Source organism: Dipteris shenzhenensis, chromosome 8 (genome assembly GCF_047967505.1).
Source record: "Dipteris shenzhenensis isolate YYH24624 ecotype China chromosome 8, Dip_SZ_1.0, whole genome shotgun sequence".
Taxonomy (NCBI): Eukaryota; Viridiplantae; Streptophyta; class Polypodiopsida; order Gleicheniales; family Dipteridaceae; genus Dipteris; species Dipteris shenzhenensis.
Window position 1 is genome coordinate 57027755 of NC_141603.1, and position 20793 is coordinate 57048547.

Here is a 20793-nt window from a genome sequence, read left to right on the forward strand (position 1 = left end):
ATATCATGCTTTCCCCTGATATTTTCGCATAGGTTTTTCAGCTTCCAATCATAAACGAGGAGGTTGTCTACAAAAAAGATGTCAATTCTGACATGTAGAAGGAGTTCAACCCCCCAGAGACACAACAGAACTACTTTTTCATCAATAACATCCAAGATTTGAGGAGACAACATCAAATTGTGTGGTATCTTGCAGCTACTCGTCAAGACTAACACTATGAGCAGAGATTCCTATGCTACCCTCAATGCGGCTGAGAAGGGGACCAAGATTTCATGGGCTCATCTCCTACACTCTCGACTGATGAGTGAAATTGCCAAAAAAGACTCCAGCACCTCCAATGCTCATTCAAAGATAAGCCTTATTCGAATTTGCCAGTCAAATGGATGCAAAGGGCCTGGAGATAGTCCAACACCACAGTGGAGAGCGCACCAAAGCAAAGCAGGAGAAAACACTCGAGGTGGACAAAGCAAAGAGAGACATGATGCAATCCCTAGAAGATGCCCAATACTCAAAAGAGGAAGCCACTATGGCGGTACAGCCAATCCCTAGTGGAACAACTGTGGGATACACCTCTTACAAGAGAAGAGTTGCTAGTCTCAGCATTAGAGCCAAATCTTCCAAGAAGAACAAGTTAAATCTTCGACTGAAGTCTATGCTTCAAAAGCCAGAGAGCTGTAGCAAATTGAAAGATAACATTGCTAGCATTCAACACCTTCCAGGTGCTCTTTCGTACAATTCTCCCCTATTCACAGCATGGCCAACCTGTAGGCATCCGCAAAATTGAAGGTGAAGATTCTGACTATAGAAGGAGTATAGGCCAGCAGGGAGCCAGAACATGCACTGAGACATTTATAGAACTATGTTGATGAATAGAGGACAATTCAACTGCAGCTGAGGTGGCAAGTACAAGAATTAACAGAAGACAAGAAGACTGAACATGAATACATGCTGAAGCATGCCAACATGCAAAAAAAGCTCCATTCCACACAATTGGAGCTCGAGGAGGTCAAGAGAGAATATGCACCTACAGAACCATGCAGGAGAAACAAGTCTCCAAACTCACTGTCCAAGTGAGAGTCCAAAAAGAATGCCTAGCTATTGTCACGACTTGGTTGGAAGAAATGAAGATAGAGTTTTTCCTACAGTTGGATCGAATGGGTGTAGCCCATTCTAACTTGAACATTGAGAATCTGTTACTCAAGGAACAGATAAATGCCTTAGAAGGGTTTGATTAGAAACTCAGGGAAATGGCAGAGGAAGTTTATGGTATTTTCTTAAGCTCCTTGGATCTCATGAATATGAAGACATAGCCAACCAAAACATCTCAGGACTTGTGGTCCAATCTTAAGAAATGCTTGTTTGTTATTGCACAGCGACCTTATGAGGCATTTGCATCTAGTGCTTATGCCTATGAGATCATGGCATAGGAATTGGAAACCCTCAAAACTATAGCGCAGAATGCTAAACAGAATCAGATGCCATTGGATACTAACACAAAAATTTTTGAGCTGACAACAGAGCTTGGAAAGCCAGATGAAACAAAGCAAGGCCACTACATACAGTTGTCTGCAAAGCATGCAACTTTCAAAAATGAAAAATAACAGGATACAAAATTCATAGCTACTCCCAACCAGGCCTTAGCCCCTACTATAGATTTTGGAGAGCCAAAGAAAAAAACTAAGGAGGAACTAGAGCTGAATGATAGCTGCAGGGAAGACACAGAGGAAGCAGACGCAATTGCTGCCAAGGTAGTAGTAATCGATCTAAACTCAACCCACACTATCAAGGTCCACTTGATGGACTATTTCTAGTAAGGGTTCGAGTCTTCCACTTTTTGCAAAAAAATTTACCATCGGGAGTGCTAGGTGTTGAGGGTGACATCTCCACCCACGTGGACTTCACCCAAGGAGGGTTAGTACACCCCTAGTAAAGGGAAGTTACATTAACGAATAGTGGATAATTTTGTAACTATAGGGACAGTTATAACTGTCCCTAATAGCCAGTAGCAGTGGCCTTATTTGGCACATAACATTTTGAACTATTTTTGTTTCTAACTGTTACCCAACTGAAGTCAGATGATGTTATAAGCTGATCTTCATCTTCTGTATGAGGGTTGTTGTGATCTGCTAGAATACAAACTATTAGCAACATTTCTACTGTATACATAGTTATCTCAGTTCTTTGTATGCTTTGAGTTATCTTTTCATCTTTCCAATGTTAGTCAAACATAAATCTGACCTGGCACTTCCATCTGCATGTGTGGATATGTGTAGGTGTTTTCCAGTCTTTTGGAGACGCCACTAACAATATACATAGCTAAATCTTGCATGCAAACTCTTAATACTATAAGATACACATACATATACTAACATAGCAAAATCTTTAATGTGAAGTCTTGTTAACAAATACTATACAATACACCATGCAAAACACTTAGGGTGATAATACAAAGTGATGAAGAGGCTAAGAATATGAATTGGAACAAGATACAATGCAAGCCAATGTTGATGGAGGCTATGATGAAACTTTGATGGAACAAAAACTCAAATAAAGTTTTTGCAATAGCATACCACTAGTTGCACATAAACTCTCCAAAAGGAGAGGAGTTTCTTGTACACCCTACAAGAGGGGTTTTTTTTTTGGGAGGGCATGTAGTAGGATAGAAGTGGGCCATGAGAGGTGGTGAAGGATGGCAATGAGGGGTGAAGCACAAAAGCAAGATAGTGCCATAAGTGTAGCATTGAAGGGTGGAAATGATGGGTGTAGCTATGTAGGCTAAAGAGGGCAACAACAAGAAGCTATGCACTATTGATTAGACATACAATGCCCGCTCTTAATAGATTGGATGTTGGGGATGAAGACCAGTGTATAAAGCCTTTGCTAGAACCTTTTTAGTGTGGAGAAAGTGCAACAACTAATCAAGTCCTATGATATATAGAAAAACACATTAGAGCCATGAACTCAAGAAGTAAGGATCTTCATAGAGATCATATCACAAGTGTTGGCATTGAATCTAGGAGAGGAGGAGAGAACACTACCCTAGGCATAAGAATGTGACAAGCTATTCTAGAATGACAGTACATCCTCAAGGTATCCAACTAGACATATGGTAGTGAATAAATATGTTTTTATGTCTCTAAAAGTACATAAGTTAACAAAAAATAGCAACTAGTGTTGGTTCAACATTTGCTTGGGTGTAGCCAATCGCGAAATTATTTTCGAGGCCATTTTGGGACCACGATGTGACGCGCTCTTGGGTGAAATTTTGAAATTTGCACAGACCTATGCTCTTGTCCAAAATGCAATTGATGATATGGTCCTTGAGGGGTCTCCTTTAGGGGCAAGGGCCATATCGACATGCCATATCTATCCAGTGGCATCCTGGATATTGTATAATGCATGTCTATATGGCCCTTGCCCCTAGAGTGGACCCCTCAAGGGCCATATTGTCAACTACATTTTCTAAAAGTTTAATTGTATTTTTCTAGATGTATCTCCATGCAACCACAACGGTAGGTCGTTGGAGCTATTTTGGTCCTAAACCAAGGAAATTGTAGTTCTACTTTACTGGTATTTTAGTCCTTGTTGCAGTAAATATAAATGAGGGCAAAAGTATTCCGAGCCACCGTGGTTGACTGGAGGCCCCGTGATGCCATCCAAAAAATCAACTATAATTCATCGAGTGAAAAATGAACAAGAGAGATTACAATGTACATCTACATCCAATAATAGGTTATACAAAAATTAACACCTTATACTGAGCAATAATTGAACAGAGGATCTATCATCTTACATTTATAAAAACTTGGCAATTGCTGAGAGCCTTAAAGGCCAAAAGTTTATAGCTAGGGACCATAACTATTCAAAATATAAAAGTTAACAATAGTGCATATTGAGAGCCTCAAATTTAACAAAAATAGATTACATAAATGTAATCAAAACTCAATAATTGCTGAGAGCCTTAGAGACCAAAACATTACATCCAGTTAAACAAAAGATTGCTGAGAGCCTTAGAGGCCAAAAGATTACATCCAGCCATTGCTGAGTGGTTATGAGCCTTGTTTGAGTAAGAGGGAATTTGTACAACTTAGTATTTCCACCAACCTAGCTTGTTGCATTAAAATTTTTTAGGGAGCCAATGGAGGAGACGATGGAGAGGCTGAAGACCATGCACATTGCCAAGACTCACATTACAGCCCCCCCAGCAAGTCGAGAGTACTCTACTGTGAAAGTACTGAGGTCTTTGTTGATGTCTATGGGGAACCCATACAACACAACTATAAAGAGGCCAGAGGTGAGCATGTCATCTAAAAAGGTGGCATACAGATATGGGGGGAATCGATCGTGGTGGGAACAAAGGGTCTCCACTAGTGCCAACATTTCTATTCCAGGTGAGTGCAATGCAATCACCTTATATGAGAAGGTAGATAACATTGGGATCACAGTGCATCGAGGGGGGTGGTAGTAGGCATGGTGAAGATGAGTGGGTAAGTAGCAGATGAGCAAGGGAGCAAATGAGTGACGAGAGTTCGAGAAGGGAGCATAAAGCAAAGTAGAGCAGGGGCGAGCTGTGTGGAGCAAAGTAGGAGAACGTGTGAAATAGAACATGTGGAGCAAAGTAGCAAAGTAGGGGCAGATGAGAGCAACGTAGTAAAATGCCAAATGCCACGAATCTTATATAGTATAAAGTTTGAGCCATCGTGGTGGCTAGAGCTCAGGGTTCCATCCATATTAATTGCAGGCCACCATGGTGGAATCTTAGGTGCCACCCCAAACAGGCTAGTAATCATGAAGCAAACACCCAGTGATGGGTGATTAGGCCACTGCGGTGGCCATTCTGCTGGAATCTTAGCCATGATAGACATGGCTAATGAGAGCCACCACCACCGGGTAGTAATTACCACAAAAGTAAATCATGAAGCCTAATCACCCCCAATCACTAATTACCATGCACTCTATTATAAATTTTGAGCCACTGTGGTGGCTAGAGCTCTTTGGTGTTCCATCGATATTAATCACAAGCCACCACATTGGAATCTTAGGTGCCACCCTAGATGGGCTAGTAATCATAAAGTAGACGTCTAGTGGTGGGTGAGTAGGCCACTATGGTGGCTGGTAATTAACTACCAGCCCAATGGAATCTTAGCCACAACAGACATGGCTGATGAGAGCCACCACCATCGGGTAGTTTTTCCCACAAAAGTAAATCATGAAGCCTTATCACTTCTAATCACTCATTACCATGCACTCTAGTACTCTACTAAGCATGCAAGCCCAATGACTGGTAATTTACAGCACTCATAGTGAGCATGCATGCTTAAGCCCGGTGGTGGTAACTGGAAGGTGAGTAACTACGGGCCACTCCAGTGGCTGGTAATTAACTGCCAACCCGATGGAATCTTAGCCACAACAAACATGGCTGATGAGAGCCACCACCACCAGGAAGTAATTACCATAAAAGTAAATCATGAATTCTAGTCATCTCTAATCACTCATTACCATGCACTTTAGTACTCTACTGAGCATGCAAGCCCGGTGACTGGTAACTTACTGCACTCGTAGTGATCATGCAATATTGCCGCCTTGAATTAATCAAAATTTGGGCCAACCACTATGGTGGCTCTTACCTTGACAGTGTAGTTGGGCTACAAACTTAAGCCTCTGCTATTACATTCCCTTGGCTGTTTCGCCTTCTATCCCTCTTGACCATTCCTTTCTCCCTTGCACTTGAACTACAAACTCAAGCCTCCACTATTCCATTTCTTTCACTGTTTCATCTTCTATCCCTCTCGACCATTTCTATCTCCCTTGTAATCTTCCTGCAACTTCTATCCCCTCTCGTAATGGACACTACATAATCCGCAAGCTCCTCACACAATCTTTTCTCCCCTCTGCAACACAAAGTGAGAGCCTCTCCTCCCCTGATTTTGAAATAGTGACAAATGGGAGCTCCTCACTCACTCTTCAAAAGCCCAATTTGGATACTCTCAAAAACTTCACCAGGTCGGTACAGGAGGTGAATGTGAAGGAGGGGCAACTAGTCTGTCAAGGTTAGAAGATTACCATCACTGAAAGCGTGATTGAAAATTCGTTGGGCATTCTTGAAGGCAATTTGCAGGCACACTTCTTTGAGAAATAGTGGAAGAGACAAGATATTCTAGATGTATATGTAAGAAAATAATACAATGTCTGTGCTCAACAGATAGTGCTCAACAGATAACAGGATCTCGTACGCAAGAGAGAAAACAAGATAGTATGGAGAATCAAAAAATTTGATTACTATAGAACTGATACAATAGATGGCGCTGCCTCCCAAGCGTGCGCTCCTGTGAAAGAAGCTTCGATGGCATGCTAGAAATAGTAGAAGACGGAGGCTGGATGCTAAGGAATCAGGGTTGATGTAGCGAGTGATAAAATGGGCTTCACGGGCTTGCTCTTATATAGCCACCAGTTGTAATCGGTTAGGCTCAATTGGGTGACCGACCTAGTCTGCCCAAAACAATCGACTGGGGGTCAGTCTCGAAATAGGCCACCGACCATACGATAGAACTGGTGCGCAAAATAGAGCAACTAAGCTACGATTGCCGTTCGGCCCAGAGCCATCCAAGATCATCTGAGGCTCCAAACAGGCCCCGCAACCCGAGAGTGGGCTGCCCCGAGAAATGCTCCATCTACCCTTAGTGCGGTCAGTCAAGGAATGCCTTCCCGCACTTGCATGTAGCCTAGTTGGCAGTGTGCCAACTCTATCTGAAGCTGTCCAGCCATCAGGCTACACATGGCCCCCATCTGGTGTCCAAACCAAGACCTATCGTACAACCGAGCTACTCAAATGCCTTCTCCTCATATGGGGGGCTTATAAGTAGAGTTAGATGGTTCCCGCGTAGTTACACGAGAGTGGAGCATTGATATCTAATAGTATACCCCAACACTCAGATTAGTAAAGATGGTGGAGTCAAGCTTTCTAGCTTGCCAACAGACCTCCAAGATGTGCTGAAGAAGATAATGCACTTCTTTCCTAATACGAGAGGAACCATGAAGTTTTAGCAGGTTCAAGCAGTAGTAGAGCAACTGAAAGGAGGTGATGTATCTTTCTCAAGGACAATCTCCAAGAGCGTAATAACCAACCTGAAGAATTGCATGATAACCAACCTAAAGAATTGCATGGGTGGCAAATCCCAATTGTCATCTCAATCCGCTAGAGTTGCAATGCACCTGATGGCATCTACCCTCAAAGGGATTTTTTTGCAATACGATAAGAAGATGTCTTAGAAGGTGACTTTTCTACAAGAGAAAACCACCGATGCGGCAAAGGCAGTGCAACTTAAGAAAATTTGTAGGGAGGGTGCAAAAGCCAAGGTAGAGGAGGGGCCTTGCAGGCACAAGGGCAAGCTGATGCCGCTACAAAAATGGTCAACATGGAAAGGCATAGAAGAGAAGAAGTAGAGAAGCACATTAAGGAGCTCCAAGATAGGCTTGAAGAAGTGAGAAGTGATGGTGACATCACAAACAAGGAGCTAGCAATGATGCAAAAGGAGCTTGAAGATCAGAGAGCCAAAAAGGAGGTTCTTTACAAACGGCCCTGCAACATGCAGAACACATTGAACATTGAAAAAGACCAGATTATGGAGGAGTTGAAAATGGAGAATGTAGAAACTTGAAAGTTGATGCAGGAACTAAGAGAGAGCTTCAAGGCCAGGAAGGATGGGTTAGAGAGAAGTGGGGGTGGAGAAGATAATGAGGCAGCTCTCTAAGCTAGAAAGGATGCAGAGAGTAGCCATGGTGGAGCAAGTTACAACAGCCACGGTTGGGGTTGTTTTTACGATACACTGTTGAAGGTTCAAAGAGTAAGATACAAGACCGTGCAACAAGATTACAATAGGGTTGTGCACGAGCTGCTGGCTGTGGCTTTTAATAGTTTTGAAATGTAGTCTGTCGTCTTGAGAGATTTCCAAACTAGAGTAGAAGTCTTGGAAACGGCCCATGTTGATGTTTTTGAGTAATTTAAGCAGCTTCAACAAATGCTGAGGGATTCAGATGAAGTTGTTGCATAGAGTGAGCAAAGAGTGGAGGAGATGAAGGAGAACATCCACAGCCTTAGGATGAGGGAGGAAGAAAGCAACTTCATAATGTACAGAGCAAGACTGTGGTATTGACGGCTGCAATAGTTAAATCGTATGCCTATCCTGCTATACAGCAAGGTCCGAAATGCATGGTGTGCCATACCCCCATCATAGATGACTATATGATCCGATGGCCACCCTGTGCACACTTTTTGCTTCAAGGTGTTGGTGCATGCGAGATCGCTATGTAGAGAATGTCATTTGCCATTGCCCAGGTCATGGACAGATCAAACGTGTCTGCCTACTACAACTATCTACGACAAGAAAGTAGATGCTGCAGCTCAATTTGCCATTTGGGCAAAAAATGCACAAGACAAGGAGCTCAAATTGAAGAAGGCCAAGACTACGAAGAAAAGGAGCTTGAAGGGAGGAACCAGCCCCCTTCAGGAAAAGAGCAAGAAGGGCCGAGCCTACAACAACCAGGAAGCTCAAATCAAGGAAAGAGGAAGCGACATGGAGGGACGGACCGGACCACTGAAGCAAGGAACGAGACTCGTAATCACCTACTGGTAGATTTGTTACTTTACAAACTTTAGGGTGTAGGGTAAAGCTTGTGAAGACTTGAGACTGGTAATCACTGTTGCTACCTCGAATGCTCCCACTAATCGTGACACCCCATCTCGTGTTCTTGGCTCCAATGGCAATGATCGAATGTGTGCATTCCTGTTGCTACTTTGTAAGGAGTCTTCTTTCTTCTCGTTGTTTCTCCCTTTGCAGATGTTGCAAAAGTGTCTTTCGTTGCCATTTTGATACCATGCCAACGCTTTCTTTGACCCGCAATCTGTTCCTTGTGACTTGACCTCAGACTTGTACTTTTCGGCTGTGCTACCTGCAAAGATTTGCTCCCAAACTTGAAAAAGGAAAGCAACACTGGTCCTCTTACCAGGGAACCGCGAAATTGGTTTGCTTTCTTGAGCTCCTTACCACGAACCAGGCTCTGATACCATGTTTAGATAGGGGGAGAGAAGGAAGGAGTCTCACTTGCGGCTTTCTCACATACACAATGGGGGAATACACACAAAGGTGGAGGCTGAAAACAGTTTTCCTCTTCTTAGTTGTGTAAGCCAAAAGAACTCTAGTACAAAGAAATAGAAGAACCCTATATGTGGGTCTCAAACCAAACTCAGCTAACTAAGGTGGCATACTAACTGAGCCACGAACTAGAGTACATAAGGATAGCTGCCATCCAGCTATTATTCATGGGCAGTGTGCCAACCGCATTTGCAACTAACAAGTCAGTGACATAAATGCACAACGGTCACCCTGGCATATCACGAGTGGAGCTCGATATCTCAACAAATATTTGAACTCTGAACTCTTGGAAAAGGATGACCTGCTGGAATCATCTTTGTCTTTGTCGCTTTCTGTTTGTTGTATGCTTCTAATTTTTCAAAATTTTTTGCCTTGGCCACAGCATCCAAGAAGTCCTTGGATCCAGTCCCTTTCATCATGTATAAAAGATCCTCCTTAAGACCTTCTACAAACTTATGTGTAAGAGAGTCACCTTTCACTTCAAGTACATATTTATGCAATCGGAGGAACTTTTCCTTATACTCATCTACAGAAAGATTGTGCTTTCCCTCTTAAACCTGCTTAAAGTTATAAAATTTCATTTTTTTTTCTTCATGTAATAGTGAGGAGAGCAATACCTCTTTTCAGCTGCGGCTCGAGATTCTACCCAAGTGATAGGTTCACTTGGTTTTTCTCTAACCTATAGATGAGACTTCCACCATAACTTTGTGACTCCGCGGAGTTGAAGAGATGCAATCTTTGCCTTTCCAACCTCATCAAATTCTCATAGGGCAAAGAAATCTTCAAGCTCTTCAAGCCAAGCTTCAAGATCTTCTCCAGTCTTCTTTTCACCATCAAATTCTGAAAGTTTTGCCTTCTTGAAAACTTTCCTAAGAGCTAATTCAGCAACATCCTCTTCAACTCTTGATCTCTTGTGAAATCTTGGATCTGCAACATCATCCTCGACATTATCTTCCTGCGTTCGTGTCCTCTTTCGTGGTCTTGATTCTGTAGCATCATCATCTTGAGGTATTTCTACATAAATACCATTGTTGAGATCTCCATTTGTCTCATTTCTTTCAGAAGTATCCACCACAACCTTGTCTTTTATCCGTTTTAGCTCTTTAGTAAGTGTTTGAATCAAAAGAGAAGAAGTAGAGAAGCACATTAAGGAGCTCCAAGATAGGCTTGAAGAAGTGAGAAGTGATGGTGACATCGCAAACAAGGAGCTAGCAATGATGCAAAAGGAGCTTGAAGATTAGATAGCCAAAAAGGACGTTCTTTACAAAGGCTCTGCAACATGCAGAATACATTGAACATTGAAAAAGACCAGATTATGGAGGAGTTGAAAATGGAGAATGTAGAAACTTGAAAGTTGATGTAGGAACTAAGAGAGAGCTTCAAGGCCAGGAAGGATGGGTTAGAGAGAAGTGGGGTGGAGAAGATAATGAGGCAGCTCTCTAGGCTAGAAAGGATGCAAAGAGTAGCCATGGTGGAGCAAGTTACAATAGCCACGGTTAGGGTTGTTTTTACGATACACTGTTGAAGGTTCAAAGAGTAAGATACAAGACCCTACAACAAGATTACGATAGGGTTGTGCACGAGCTGGTCGTGGCTTTTAATAGTTTTGAAATGTAGTTTGTCATCTTGAGAGATTTCCAAACTAGAGTAGAAGTCTTGGAAATGGCCCATGTTGATGTTTTTAAGCAATTTAAGCAGCTTCAACAGATGCTAAGGGATTCAAATGAAGTTGTTGCACAGAGTGAGCAAAGAGTGGAGGAGATGAAGGAGAACATCCGCAGCCTTAGGATGAGGGAGGAAGGAAGGAGACTGTGGTATTGATGGCTGCAATAGTTAAATCGTATGCCTATCCTACTATACAGCAAGGTCCGAAATGCATGGTGTGCCATATCCCCATCATAGATGACTGTATGATCCGATGGCCACCCTGTGCACACTTTTTGCTTCAGGGTGTTGGTGCATGAAAGATCACTATGTAGAGAATGCCATTTGCCATTGCTCAAGTCATGGACAGATCAAATGTGTCTGCCTGCTACAACTATCTACGACAAGAAAGTAGATGCTGTAGCTCAATTTGCCATTTGGGCAAAAAATGCACAAGACAAGGAGCTCAAATTGAAGAAGGCCAAGACTGTGAAGAAAAGGAGCTTGAAGGGAGGAACCAGCCCCCTTCAGGAAAGGAGCAAGAAGGGCCGAGCCTACAACAACCAAGAAGCTCAAATCAAGGAAAGAGGAAGCGACATGAAGGGAGGGACTGGACCACTGAAGCAAGGAATGAGACTGGTAATCACCTATTGATAGATTTGTTACTTTAGAAACTTTAGGGTGCAGGGTAAAGCTTCTGATGACTCGAGACTGGTAATCACATGAATGGCCTGATGTAGCTACCCCGAATGCTCCCACTAATCGTGACACCCCATCTCGTGTTCTTGGCTCCGATGGCAATGATCGAATGTGTGCATCTGCAACCGCTTCCTGCTGCTGCTCTGTAAGGAGTCTTCTTTCTTCTCATTGTTTCTCCCTTTGTAGATGTTGCAAAAGTGTCTTTCATTGCCATTTTGATACCATGTTAATGCTTTCTTTGACCCGCAATCTGTTCCTTGTGTCATGACCTGGCCTTTCAGCTTTCCTGTCTCGCAGCCTCTATCTGCTTCTCTTGCAATCCATGGTGAGCTGCATGTTGCCATTGATGCAATGGCCACGATCAGCCCCGTGCAAGGAATCTTCTTTCTTCTCGTTGTTTCTCCCTTTGCATATGTTGCAAAAGTGTCTTTCGTTGCTATTTTGATACCGTGCCATTGCTTTCCTCGACCCGCAATATGTTCCTTGTGTTTTGACCTGGGCTTTCATCTTTCCTGTCTTGCAGCCTCTATTTGCTTCTCTTGCAATCCATGGTGAGCTGCATGTCGCCATTGACGTGATGGCCACAATCAACCTAGAATAGACCCAGAGAAGCTAGCTGGTGAGGCAAGCAAAGAATAGAAGACAACTTACCAGAAAGAAGACAATGGCAAACCAAAGTCTTCGCAAGGTCATGTCGAGGTGCGTGCAGGTTGCAGGGCATTTGCAAGGTGGTGGGGGCAGGTTGTAGATACCTAATTTTCCAAGATTTGATGGGCAGGAGGTGTGAAAATTTGAAATCTGCAGGAGTAGCAAAATTTTCAATCGCCAGGTTTTCCCCCTCCGGCGATACACATCAACAGAAATGGATATTCCAAACAAGTGCAATGTGGCCTAAAATGCTTCAAAACCCAAATAGGCCAAAGGGCACGCTATTGGGTTTGATGTTGTGTATTATGAAATCCAAATACCTTTGGCAAGCTGATGAGCCATATAGCAAGAAAGTGCATGGAAAAAGAAACAATTCAAAACTGTAAATAGTGTTGGATTTATTAGAGATCTTTGCACATGCACAAATTGCACTTTTTTAACTTCTTCTATTTTAGGGTGAATCCAGATACCAATACCAACAACTATCAATGTTTTAGCTGCACCATGCAGTAGTCCCACTAGTTTGGATTCCTAATTTTCAATCCATTTTGGTTTTCAACAAATCAAAAAAAATTTATGGAGTGTGCCCTCAAATGGGTATGCATCACTTTAGCACATTGACATTGGAGGCCCATTAATCCACGCCTAATGTTCTCATTTAAGTGTGTCCTTGGGTTGAGGAGAAGCTCATGTAGTGTACTTTTTAATGATTACTTGGTTGCATGTATGTCTAGAATAAACTTTTGATGTTTTTAAATAAATTGTTATATCCTAGTCTTCAGTATGCATGCTTCACATGCAACATAGCACTTGTAATGCTTTAACGGTCTCGTTCGATATCCTTCTCCCAAAGTTTTTTGCTCTCATGTCCAAGTTTGGAATGTGTACTACAACTTGAAGACTCCTTTTACACCGCTAGCAAATTCTACCATTTCCCCTCCTTGAATCTTGTTCAATCCATAAACACATGCAATTCCATCCCCAACTGGTACCACTTAACCGATCTCATCCACTGGCAATTTGGTGTAGTAGTTGGTAATTCTTTCTTCTAAGATAGTAGGTAGTTATTATGTTGCTCTAGCTCTAAATAATCTCGTTCTAAGGCTTTCCAAGCTAGCCGAACTAATTTCCAAGGTAGCCGTAAACGACTTAAGATTAAGACATGTAAGTTCCTTGCCTGATGCATTCCTCCATCCCCTCAAATCTAGAGGCTAGTTTAGCACATACTTATCGGCAAATTCGGTCCAAGCCTAGACTCATGTAGCACCCACAAAGTTTTCTCTCTAAGAGAGAGGTTGAAACTTGTTGACATCACTTCCATAGGAATCCTTTAGTCTAGCAAGAGGGTGGAAAATTGATGAGTAAAGGGATGAGTTTATAAGTTATTCCAAAATCCATTTCTAAAATGTGGATTCTTGCCCCTCAATTTCAGCTACTTTATTTGTAATAGGATTATAACTCTGTTAACTTATTAATTGTCCGGTTACGAAGACTTTCTTGTTTGTTTTTATTTTCTTTTCTCCTCCTTTCTTCTTCTTCTTCTGCTGCTGCTCTTTGGGATCCTCGAGCTCTCTACTTTCTCGCTCTGAATTAAACAAACCTGATGGCGCAGTCATGTCGCATCGTCTGAACTGAGAATGGAAATCGGTTAACCCAGAACGACTTCCTCGTAAGTCACTTTGAATCTCTCTCATTATATCTATACGTTCACAATTTTGTTCGACCGCAGCCGGAACAGGAGATGCAGTACTGGCACTCCAGAAGTCACAAAATCAGGAACACTTGCTGATCATCGATCATAAATGGCATCGCAGGTATGGCTTCTAATGTTGTAACTTGCCCGCCCTCTAGGCGATGAACTACCACCGTAGCCCCTTTGCGACTTGCTTGTCTCAATTTCAGGGACCAGAGACTGCACCTTCCGGATGGCCGCTTGGATTGCCTCCTGTGACCTTTCGAATGAGGCTAGCGGAAGCGTTCACTATTGCAGACATCAATTCCTTTCTGACGACGACTTCGAGCTTCTCTTCTTTTTCATCATCGGAATTAGACACAGAGGTTGGTTTACTTCTCAATGTTTTTCCATCTACGCCCTTGACATATGAAACCCATCGTGTAATTCTGAGTCCTAAATCCATTGCGATTTATCTCTTGTCGCATGTTGGCAGTCTTCTCTTTCATTTTTACCAGAGAAGAGCATCACCTTGGGTTCATTAGTGGGCATAAGTGTCGGTGCGAATCCACCTCCCAATCGATCGCTGACGCCTCTCTACCCTGAAACTCGTCGCCTGGGAACACAGTCTAGAAGCTCTATACGTGACTTCAACATACTGTGGAGCTGTATAAGGTGTGCCGCCTGCAGCAAGGACTGTAGGGACAATTCTGGACGCTCCCTCGGTGATTTATTAGAAGCAGAGCGGCACTCCGCCAGATCCCGGCGAGACGAGAGGATGTACGTAAACATCATCTACGAAGATGAAGGCAGCTTCGCTCCTGAGACGAATCCGTTGTTTGATCCAGCTCATGGGGCGAGTCCAAGCGGTGGTCCTGTTGTTGGCCGTGCAGCTGACCTTCCAGTGATCATGGAGGAAAGCGCAGAAATGTCCGATCAATTAGCCAGTAACTCAAATCAGGATATGACTCGAACGAAGGGAATCAAGAGGCAAGTGAAAAGAAAGAATCGCTGCGGCCAAACATGCGATGTCAACTGTGTTTCATACATATGGGGAGCGCGCAGATGGAGTCCATGCACGAAGGCAGGGGGGAGGAGAAGGATACAGAATTCTAGCAGCGCAAAGGCAAATTCCAGCGCCGTCCAGGCGAGCGATACGGGGACAACTTCTACGGGTAACTTCAACGAGATGCATGCTTCGCATTGACTACTTTTTGGACGATTGCTGATATGGGGTTATGTTCCAGCGCACGCAGCACACGCTACAGCAACTCTTTCCTGATTTCTGACGGGAAACAGTGTACAATTTCAGAGCGATGGCATCGGCACCCTACAATAATGACGAGTTGACGTTTGGGATCTCGATGGTGTTATTGTTGGATGGTCGGTCCATTTTATACGTTTCCTTTTTAGAAGAGTGCATGTGCGCGTTGAAGTATCAACTTAATCTTTTTTCGCGCTGAAAAAAACAAGTTGAATGCTCATAAATCATTCATAAACTTGCATCGTGGAAAAGAGGGGAAAAGGAGAGAGAGAGAGAAAGGGGGATTATGTGCAAGTTACATTGTAGACTAAATTGCATATAGTTGCTTTGGAATATGTCTAAATTTGGATAAGTTTAGGAGAGACAATTTTTGAAAATGAAAATTTGTAATTTCACTTGTGAAGTCGAGTTTCATTACTAAGGCTACCTTTCAGGGAGGCATGTGGACTCTCTGAACTTTCCTTTTGAAGGAAAAAGCCTTTCCAACCTCCTTAACCACTCTCTTATCTTATATGGCAGTCACAAGTCTATAGTTTTTCATTTGCTTTTACCACTACTTGCATGCCTTTGCATGATTTCATGCCTCATCAAATGGCCTTGCATGAGGGTCCATGCTCATTTAGAGAGAATATATCATGACTCGACCATGAGGTTTTGTCTAACGCAGAGCAAGAAAGTAGAAAGCTTGAGGCTCCCAAGAGCGAGAAGAGGAGAAATGAAAAGAAAGGAAACAGAAACAAAGGACCCACCATGTTAATTCACACAATTTAAAATCCTACTACAAGATGGTGTAGGGAATCGGTGCCGAAAGTCGATTCTCGAGAGGAAACCAGGCCACCTTTCGATCGATCGGAGATTGGGAGCCTGTGGACCCGGTTTTTGATCGGATATCGGCGATCGAACAGGGGAGGGGGCGCTTGCCACATGGAATTGTGTGAGCAGAGGGGGCATCTGCCACGTGGAGTATTTTGGTTCGCTTTTTTCCGCATGCGTTTGTTTGGGCACGTGTCTCAGCATGCGTGTTTATGTATACTTGTCTTGTTTTAAGTGGTACATTTGTTGAGTGTTTGTTGGTGGGTTCTATTTTGGATTTTTGTTGTGGGCCATTGGATAATGCTTAATCTAACGACATGTGTTTTTTGTAGTTGTGGTTGTTGGGTTTTTAGTGTGTCTGTTTGTAGTCTTAGCAGTTTTTGCACGGTAAGTTTCTCTCTCTCTCTCTCTCTCTCTCTCTCTCTCTCTCTCTCCTCCTCCCTCCCTCCCTCCCTCCCTCCCTCCCTCTCTCTCTCTCCCTCTCTCTGTGTCTCGCACTTCCTCTGCCAACACTTGATTGACTAGGATCATACGAGGTAGTGGCAGTTGCGGACCCAATATGGGTGGTGGTAACGGAGCTGGCTGAGCTCTATATTGGACTAGCCACACGGCCACCCTGTGTGTTTAGGGGGTTAGGTGGGGCCGTTAGGGCTAATGGGGGTCTCATTTGATACATGGGTTGGGGAAGGGACCTCAGAAATTGACATTGGGAGGTATCATGGTTTCCCCACCTATGGCAGTGTGCATAGTAGAGTGTTGACCTTGCCCTTAGGCATAGAAACTCATTGGAGGGGTGGTTGCCATTGCATACCCCACACCAGACGTCTCTCCATGGAAACAAGTGGGGGTTGCTCGACGCCTCCTTGGAGGTTCTCGTCCTCCACTATTGGCATAGCTGATCTAGCAGATTGGAGACCAAGTCACTCATATCCAAGCCCTTGGGCTCGTTGGTCTCCTTCTCAATCGTTTCTACACTCGAAGACCTAACTGATAGAACTATTTTTGAGTGATTCGGGGTTTTATCCGAATTTGCCTTGTCCATCATGTTGTCACATATGCGGATGGCCACCTTGCTACATAGATTGAAGAACATAAGATTCATCACCATTAGGTGGTCATGCAGCTTCGAGTCTGCCAATCCGATGAGGAAGCGGGGCAACAGTCATTCGTCACTCATTTGCTCGTATGGTTCATAGAGAGCATTGAGGTGCTTGTTCTTGGCAATGTAATCCCTTAAGGATTCCTTATCATTCTGCTTTAGTCCATATAGTTGATTAATCGGGCTCCATTTATGGCCACTGGGGGCCCCCAGTTAATTTTCTCTTCTGGGGTGAGAGCCCTTTACCATTGGCTTGCTTTGCCATCCAAGTTGATACCAAACGCATTGGCTATTTCTGGGTCCTCGGGAGCACCAAAATCTTTGCAAATTTGCTCAAATTGCTTCACGTGGGAGAGTGGGTCTCCTTCTCCAAGGAACTTGGTCATTAACTTGGAGATTGCTATGGGTCAGCTCCTTGAGGGATTTGCAATCCCTGCAAGAAACACTGGGGCGGGTGGAGGTGGTGTGGTCCCCCTTCCTAGGGCATTCACCAAGATGTGCATTGCCTTATCAGTTAACACTGTTTGAGTGGCTGGTGGGGGTGGTATTGCTATGGGCTTGACGGGATGCAGGGCTGGCCTTAAGCTTCGCCCTGGTGGTGGTATCCATGTAGTTGCTGGTACCGACATTGAAACGGATGTGCCAAGGGCTACTGCATTCATTGGTGCAATAGGTATGGACGAGAAGGGACGCACTCCCAGAGGAGGTGGGACCTGGGGCATGGGAACGTTAGTTCCATGCAATGGGCGATAAGGTGGGAACTATGGAGCCCCATAGTTGATGAAGGTTGGTGGCACCTGGACTGTTGGGGGTTCATAAGGCGCCCCTCCTTGGAAGTTCCTTGCATCCCCTCGATTGGGATCTTGCCCTCAGAATTCCCTCATTCATGGATCTTCATCATCCATACATTCCCATTGGGGAGGTCTTGCATAGGAGGAGGGTCCTGGGTCTGCAAAGGTAGTTTTCGTCCTAGTCTATGGTTTAGGAGCTAGATGTTGTTGACCTTCCCTTCCTGTCGACATGCCGGCGAAGGGGTTCTCCATGTTTGCCAACTCTGTTCAGCCTAAACATCCAAACATGTTGGAGAATGTACCTCTCATCAACTAAAGGTGCAAGAGAGTTGGGAGAGGCCACACTAGTGTATGGGGCTTCGGAGGCCCTTGGACCCAAGGGGTCTTGCATTACTTCATCCAAGCTCTCCATCTCATCGGAGCTAGATAGATCTTCCTATCGGGGGCCTATTAATGAGTGGGGGCTAGGAATTAAGCTTCTAGATCCCCAGCTAGGGTGAAGGGTGGGCTATGAGCGTAGCTCGAAGCACTATCTTCTTGCATGGTATCCTTGGACAAAATTCTCCCAGACCTCAAGTGCATGTAGGAGACCTCTAATTGGGCACACTCAGGCTGAACTGAGGTTTTGTGATTTTTTAAATTCTTGGCTACCCCAGAGGTATCCCAATGGTCATAGGGATAGCTCTATGGTGGTGGTTGTAGGGATAGGGTATCACACTAGACGGTGGGATAATGGTAGAGCAACTATCGGTGAAATAATTATAGCGATGGGCTGCAGAGTAGGAGTATCGTGACAACTAATGGAATAAATCTTGCTGCATGTTCAGTGGGATAAAATGCAAATGGTATCCCTATGGGCATAGGGATAAGGTTAACACTATGAGCGGTGGGGTAAAGAGGTCGACGGAACACTGATCAACGCGTCGGTCGGAGGTGTATATATGGCGACCGTCGGGCATGGGGATAGAAATTAGCAATGGGCAATGGAGTAGGAGTATCACGATGATTGTGGGGGTTAAAGGTCACTGTGCCTTTACCCTGCTTATGTACAATACTCAAACACATATATAAATGAATGAAAAAGAAGATTAGGGTGTTCTGCACCCACCAAAACTTGTGTGGCTCTCTGTTTCTCTCTCTCCCTCTTCTGTTCTTGCTTCTGTTGAGAGCACTCTCAACTGGTATCAAAGCCCGGGTGATCTAGCTGAGCGTGCGTGAATGCTTGGAAGCTCAGTAGCTCTGTGGGAAGCTTTATGGGTGATTTTACTTGCATCCAAGTGTGCAGAGGCCTTGAAGGTACCTTTGGAAAGTCACTTTGGTTTTGTGAAGTGGTTTTGAGAGCCTATTAAGTGTTTTCAAAGAAAAAGTCATTCTTTAAGCTTTTCCTTGTTCCGTTCGATGATAGAGACTCTCTATTGACTTGTAGAGGCAACTATTGCCTCCTTTTGGTGTCCACTTCACTTCAAGAGCTTGGAAACACCTTCATTCTTGAATTTGGGATCATTTCATTGGATTTCTGACTCACTGTGTCAGTTTCTACGTTTTTCTACTCGGGTGTTCGAACTCAAGTTTGGAGCAACCATTTGCAAATCTATCAGTTTTGGTGGGCTCTAGAGGTCCTAAAACTTCTATGTTGCTCATCATTCACACTCCGGTGGAGTTTACAAACAGTTCTGTTTCCAAAAACGTTTTTCAGTCTATGTATTGGACCCAGTGATTGAGACCATGGTTTCCAAAACCATCTATTCCATTGCATTTCGATGCCTAAAAACCCCTATCTGTCAGTTCTTGTGCGATTCGGTGGAGTATTTTCAGAGTTATAGATCTCTGTATATTGGATTTCATCTCTGTGTTATGCATTTTTCATTCTAAGATTTTAAAACCTTAGATTTATGCCACATGGCAGTGGATAAGTGTTGACTTCCATTTCTCACTCATCGGTTGGGATTTTAAAGTTCCAGCAGAAGAGAGATATTTGCAGATTGTCTTGCTGAGTCCGATTATGCAATGGCACCCATATTTTGAGGCATCTTAGGTTCTATTTTCAGTAGCGGTCATTGCTATGGGACCATGATTTCTTGAGCATACCTTATGTAGATCACTCTGGTTGCAGTTTAAGTTGTGTGCACTCATTTGTGGTGTGCATTGGGTTGCAGTGGATGATTTATAGGCCATTTAGATGCATTGCGATCCTTATTGGATGCATTAATAGGCCTAGATTGCCTTGTAGGATGCTATTTTTATGGATGCTTTGCACATGGATGCTATTTTATGCTGAGGGATAGCTTTGACACATTGCAGGTGATGCACTGATAGTGTTATGCTCTCTTGGATGAGATATTAGTAATGCATATGCCCATGGATGGTGTTTATGCTTGAGCCATTTGGCACTTATTGGCATTTTGGATTGTCATTGTAGTTGGCATTTTCTTTTGGGCCAGATTTGCTCATATGGATGTATAGTACATGCACATGAGTTAGCTGCATCTTTTGATGCTTTGAGCTTTGAGTTTTGGTGATATTTCACTCTATCATGGTATACACATTTGGGTGCACCTGGTATTTGGTGTGATTTTCTCTTGCAGGCACTAACATTTGGGATTTTGCTTCATTTGCATCATGGCATCGTCTTCCACGTCTGAAAAGGAGTTTTTCAGCATTAAAAAGTTTGATGGGACAAAATTTTCTTTGTGAAAAGTACAGATAAGGGATGTGCTTATTCAAAAGAAGCACATTAAACCCTTGGCAGGTATTGAAGCTAAGCTTGCAAATATGTCTTAGGATGATTGGAATGAGTTGGATGCATTAGCAAAGTCTACTATTAGACTTCATCTTGCAGAGTTAGTTTATTTCACAGTAGTAAATGAGCAGAATACGGAAGATTTGTGGAAGAGACTGTGTGCCACTTATGAGAAGGAAACTACCTCTAATAAAGTTTACCTCATGAAGAGGTTGTTTGAGCTGCAGATGAACGAAGGGGTCTCCATTGCTTCTCACTTGAATGAATTCAA

The 20793-nt window shown here is 43.5% G+C and overlaps 1 protein-coding gene across 3 annotated transcripts; it reads left to right on the forward strand.

Moving 5' to 3' along the window:
* The first annotated feature begins 13697 nt into the window (after positions 1 to 13697).
* LOC147899727 (uncharacterized) lies at positions 13698 to 15333 on the forward strand. 3 transcript variants are annotated; one of them, XM_087378484.1, is made up of 3 exons: positions 13698 to 13957; positions 14046 to 14201; positions 14312 to 15333. In XM_087378484.1, exons 1-3 carry the CDS (start codon positions 13946 to 13948, stop codon positions 15020 to 15022), a joined length of 879 nt encoding a protein of 292 aa, XP_087234610.1. In that variant the 5' UTR covers positions 13698 to 13945; the 3' UTR covers positions 15023 to 15333. The 3 variants fall into 3 exon arrangements, with proteins under 3 accessions (XP_087234610.1, XP_087234608.1, XP_087234609.1); XM_087378483.1 differs by having other exon boundaries at positions 13700 to 13812; positions 13958 to 14201; XM_087378482.1 differs by having other exon boundaries at positions 13698 to 14201.
* The last annotated feature ends 5460 nt before the right edge of the window (positions 15334 to 20793 follow it).